Source organism: Aythya ferina (assembly GCF_964211825.1).
Source record: "Aythya ferina genome assembly, chromosome: Z".
In the NCBI taxonomy this organism is placed as follows: domain Eukaryota; kingdom Metazoa; phylum Chordata; class Aves; order Anseriformes; family Anatidae; genus Aythya; species Aythya ferina.
Window position 1 is genome coordinate 17967027 of NC_140299.1, and position 6000 is coordinate 17973026.

General features: G+C 36.0%; 1 protein-coding gene across 1 annotated transcript in view; it reads left to right on the forward strand.

Annotated features, from left to right (window-relative positions):
* The window catches only part of NDUFS4 (NADH:ubiquinone oxidoreductase subunit S4), a 47357-nt gene extending 45071 nt beyond the window's left edge, over nucleotides 1-2286 (forward strand). The window contains exon 5 of the mRNA XM_084503804.1: nucleotides 2076-2286. Within this exon, the coding sequence (XP_084359930.1) occupies nucleotides 2076-2179 (104 nt within the window). The 3' untranslated portion in view covers nucleotides 2180-2286. The remainder of the gene's footprint in view (nucleotides 1-2075) is intronic.
* The last annotated feature ends 3714 nt before the right edge of the window (nucleotides 2287-6000 follow it).

Here is a 6000-nt window from a genome sequence, read left to right on the forward strand (position 1 = left end):
CAGTTCTCACTGAAGGACTTAAGAAACCTCAGGCAAGCTGTCTTTGTGCCTGTCCTTTCTGAAGCATCTTCTTTAGTAGGAATAAGAGCACAGAATACAGTAACAGGAGAGATCTCTGTCCAAAATATGACTGCTCAGGATGGTCTGAAGTTGAAATAAGGAGGGAGCACTCATTACTGGGTGAAATTAAAAGGTTAGCCTGTAGACCTAAATTTCTTTTTTGTCCTGTCTGACATCACTGTTGATAAACATAGTTTTCGTAACAAGGACAGAGAGTTTTTCTACTCCAGAGTAACCTTTCGTCACATGATGAGGATGTTCTTCCAGAAGATGTTCTTCCACAGGCAGTGAAATCTGCTTTCTATCCACTTAGTTTGTATGGCAGAGTTATGGGCAAAAATAATCTCTTACAGCATTGTAATATTTTTATAAAACTGACCTCTGCTCATTGTTGTGAACAATTGACAGTTCCTAACTCAAGGAGCATGTTCCAGAGTGTGAAACCTTATCACATATGGCTGTCTATTGCAATCCAAAGGTAGATGTAACTAACTTTGTGGATTTTGGATAGCTATGGCAGGCCAAGTCATTGTGCTGGCAGTTGCAAATCTCTTTTGGAGGTATTCAGTGCCTCTCTATCTAGTGTATAAAAACATGAAGCAATAACTTGGGGCTGTAGATTCCATTCTAGCAACCAAGTGCTTCAGTGTTAGGTGTTACAATGCCGAATGTTGCAATACCACAGTCTGTCTCTGAATGTAGTCCTGGCTGCTCACTCAATCTTAATTTGTTAATCAGAGTAGTAGGCAAAAGTCAGTGCTCTCACACATGGAAAGAATATGTTTTTAAAACCTCACCCCTATTCCAGTATTTCTTATGGAGAATAGTTAACTTGGAAATTAACATTGGTTCAACCTAATAAACAAAGAAAATCTTGGCATTTGTGAATACACAAAATTGAGGCACAATGACAAGGCAACATGTGCATCTAAAAAAACATGTTTTGATGTGTAGATGCATTTTGAGTGTTTTCTGTGAATATCTTAACAAATGTAGATTTTCAGATACATGTTAAGCCTTTTCAGATTTACCAAGTTCTTGTTTTAAAACTGAAGAAATGCATCATCTTATTAGTAGCAGTTAAAACTGGATTCTTATCCACTTCTAGCTTCAACTCAAGAATTTCAACTTTGAGTGAAATGTTGCAGTTAAAGAGACCAAACTTTGGAATACTGAGTGCTGCCCTGGCAACTTTCCAGGCACCTGGAGGCTGCAACCAATTTGCATTTTGATTTACATAAACACTAATATCTCCACCTCTTCTTTTCTGACATTTTTTAGCATTTCTCTGGCTTAACTATCACATAATTTACTTGTCTTCTATCACTTCATTCCCTTCTCTTTTACTACTAATTTTTTTATGTTCTTGTAAAAAGGTTAAGTATTATACTCCCTTTTAATGTTGACTTTTTTTTTCTTTGCTATTCCTTACTTTGGTCCTCCCACCTTTCTGTTTTTTTCTTCAATATCCATTATCTCCAATGTCTCCATTCACTCCCAAAGTTATTGTATTGGTCTCCTGTATGCTATTTTTTATATCACTTCACCTTTTTTTCTTTCCTAGCTATTTCATTTCCTGTCCCAGCATACACAGACTGCCCGTGTGATGCTATAGAGTAACGTAGATGTTATAGAGCTTGTATAGAGTAACATAAATGCTATAAAGCTTGTGAAGTCATGATCTTGCAGGGCTGCATACAGAAATGGTTGGTGTTCCCTGTTGAGCTTTTCACTGATGACTGTCAAGGTTTCTGGAGGAGTATTGAAGGTTGAGGTATGCAGTATGGTGAAGTATCTCAATTTTGAGAACAAGCATGTGTCACATGCATGGCATTTCTGTATTCTCTGCTGCCAGCTACAAAGGAAGAACCTAGTGGATGCCTATCTGGAGAAAAAGATACTAAAGTTAAAAGGTTTAAGTTGCATTTGCTCTATATTGTATGCTGTGAATATTTAAAATTCTCTCTTTTTTTTTCCTTACCCCTGCCCCTGACCATTTCCCCCACAACCTCCAGGCTGGAACTATGATGTTGAAGAGAAGAAGGTTCCAAAACCTAAATCCAAGTCTTATGGGGCAAACTTTTCTTGGAACAAAAGAACAAGGGTGTCTACAAAATAAGTTGGCATTGGCTGTCTCTGAATGTGAATAAAGTCAGCTGTGCTGTATTTATAGTCCAAGTATAATACATCTCTTAATCTCCTAATAAATTTGACCTTTAAACTACAGATGCATCTTGTGATGTCTATTTAAAATGTTTTTGATGTCTCCAATTGAACCTGTTACAAACTTCCCTATATAGAGAAGAGATTTGGGGTGTTCATACTTGTAAAAATTTGCTGCATTAGGAATCTGTCAGAAGGAATGTTCAAAATCAGCTGCAACTTTAAAGAAAGATTGTGGTTTATCTTTCAGGGTAATTTTATATTCAATATCTTGTTTAAACTTATCAACTCTGCATGTAAAAACTCTCAATATAAGTGTATTTTTCTCATTATATACAAGATAAATCTATTGGATGAATAGCAGTGTGATATACAAAAATTAACATTTGACTATAATTGACACAATTCTTCATAAATATATTACATAAGCTCCTTTCTGCTCAAATCAATATTGACATTGTTCCAGAATAAGAGGATAGAATAACTTCAATATAAACCAGTGGTTTTGTGTTGAATATACAGGAGGCTTACTCCAAAAGACTGAGATTATAATTATTTCTCTGTGGTGCTCTTCCAGCATGAAACTAAACCAGTTAAATATTCACAAATTTAAATCCAAAGAGTGTCAGGTGCCTCACACAGCATCAGCATACACTAATTATATATCTATATATATCTATATATATCTATAGATAGATAGATAGATATTTTATTGCTGGTTGCATATTTATCTGCATTGAAGTTTCCTGTTGCCTGACAAAAGATGCTGTGATAGCATCTCAGACTTAATATTGAATATATAGTCTAAACTCAGTTTGTGTTACAAGACATTAAATCATTAATTATATTAATGTACAACATTGTTTGGAATCCTTGCTGTTACATGTCCGCAGCTTTTGATTTATTTATTTTTTCCTTTAAATTGTAGTTAACAAATTGTGGTATCAACAGACGATCAGAGAAATTTATTACAAAGTGGGGGAAGGGTACACCTTATTCACATGCAACTTAGAATTTTATCCTAACCAACTCTCACAAAAGAAACAGCTGAACTCTCTTCACACAGAGCTCAAGAATGGTGGAAGTGCTATCCACTGCATTTTAGCAAAAAGAAGGCATAAAACTACCTTATGTTGTCTGGACTTGCTTATATACTTGTTTCAGTTTTAACCAGCTGCCCTATATGCTGGCTAACATTTGTTTAAACCATTGTTTTTGACCCAGTTTCAGTGTAATCAACCAGTTGGCTGATGTTGCTGTTTTCCTACCACAGACAAGAACTATTACTTCAATTCATCTTCCTATTGAATTTTGAATGCTGCATTGTGCAGTGGAGCCTACATTCCTCCAGGAACACCAAAGTGCACCAAACTAGAATCTTAACAGTCCAGTATCCTGCATCTCTTTGTATTTCAGCAAAGCTAAGTATGCAGTCCTTACTAATGAGGCGGTAACAAGAAAGGCTATTCGATGACTTTTTTTTTCTTCCTTTTGTGTTTTGCAAGTGAAGATCAGGAAGATCTTATTTTGTCTTCAAGCTTTGTGAGATAGTTGTCAGCATTAAAATAGAAAAGTGCCTGAGTATCTAATGCAGCAGATGCACAACTTGATTTTTGAAATTATGTAGCCCAATGTAATGACTGATAAACATTAAATACCTGTCATGATTTTTGGAAGCCTAATCTGTGAAGCTGCTTTATGTTAATCCATACCACTTGTAACTAGAACCAGTTTCACATAGAGCAGAGTTTCTTTGGTTCTTCAGCTAAGATAATGGCAATATTCAAAAGAGTATTTGTTAAATTTCTTTTTAAAGAGGCTAGAGGAAGTTGCTGCTGTTCATTTATTTTATACATACATTCATATATATATATATATTTATATGCACACACATCTTCGTTATGGTTCTCTAACATGCACGCCACTTTGAAGTTACTTTGTGAGGTTTGAGCTAAGCCCTTCTTTTCCTCCAACCACTTTCCTAGGACTTGGGTGTTTTTTTGATCTAGGATGTAGGGGTTCTTGACAATGAGCATGCTGACACTGGTAGAGTTGATTATTGTTGCTATAGTTTTTGAAACATAGGAGTAAAACTGAGTGCAACAGTTTGCAAGAGACAAAAGATTAGTGCCAATGGGATTATATTATATATGTATATATTTAAAAACAATTTTAAAAAAAGATATTAAACTTCATTCCCCTTTCACTAACGTACTCAGAGTACTCCAGAACTAGGCTTAAGCTGAAATTGTACAAGATGATATGACCAGCTTTAGTTACATTCCTTTAGAAGTGAATGCTTCATTGTTGAACACCACCTTTTATCCATGGTGTGTTATGACAGGTAAAATTGTTCACAAATACAAAATATATCAAAAAAAAAAAAAAAAAAAAAAAAAAAAAAAAAACAGGTACCATAATTAGTCTTTTGAGTATCCTGACATTGGAAATCTAAAGTGATTTTCAAGACTCCAGTGTAAATGCTGAATGAGGTTAGTGATTCATCTTGATGGTGGTAAGTGTAGCTGTGCTGCATATAACTAATCAGATCTTTTCCTGGTAGTGATGAATTGAGAATTCTGGAAGCATCAAAATTCTTCATGAAAAAAAAGAAGACTTCAAAGTTCCCAACAAATAAAACACATTATTTACCCAGCAGAATTTACATACATCTAAGATACCTTACAATCTGTCGTGGTTTAACCCGGCAGATTTACACCATACAGCCATTCGCTCACTCTCCCCTCTCCCTCTCTGGGACGGGGGAGAGAAACGGGAAAGTGAAGCCCGTGAGTTGAGATAAAGACAGTTTAATAAGACAGGAAAATAATAATAACAATAATAATAATAACAATAATCATAATAGTACAATGATGATAATAGTACTAATAATAATAATGTGTACAAACAAGTGATGCACAATGCAATTGCTCACCACCTGCTGACCGATGCCCAGCCTAACCCCGAGCAGTCCGGCCCCCTCCCCCCGGCTAGCCACCCCTATATATTGTTCAGCATGACCCCATATGGTACAGAATACCCCTTTGGCTAGTTCGGGTCACCTGTCCTGGGTCTGTCCCCTCCCAGCTCTTGCTGCACCCCCAGCCTGCCCGTTGGCAGGACAGAGCAAGAAGCTGAGACGTCCTTGGCTTGGACTTAATTTACTTTAAAACTTTAATTGTTGCACTGCTCTGCAACAATTAAAACATCGGGCTGTTATCAGCACTCTTCTCATCCTAAGCCAAAACATAGCATTCTACCAGCTGCTAGGAAGAAAATTAACTCTGTTCTAACTGAAACCAGGACAAATCTTAAGCAGAAACAACAAATAAAATATTAAAGTATCACAAGACGATTGCATGCCAACATTGTAGAGATGCCTTACATAGGTGTTACTTTTGCATTGAGCTGTGTAGATTTGGGAAATTTTTCTTGCAGTTCAGTAGAATCCATTATTATGGAAAGGCTTACGCAAAAAAGTATCAAGGCCTAACCTGAAGTACTTTATACTCAGACTTCTGCATATTTGTTATGTGAAGGATTTCAAATAAGGAGGCAGAAATCTGCTACTTGACTTAATCCTGTCTCAGTTTTATCAAATCATTCTACAGTATCACCAATTTTCTGGAGAAAAAAAAAAAAAAAAAGGCTTATCTTTGATTGGTTTCTTGGGAAGTTGCATGTCACAATGAGATGTGGAGTATTTGAATCACATATGGGTGAACGTGCTTGCTTTTAAGAAAGTTTTGAATTCATTACTTTGTGTACATGCACTTC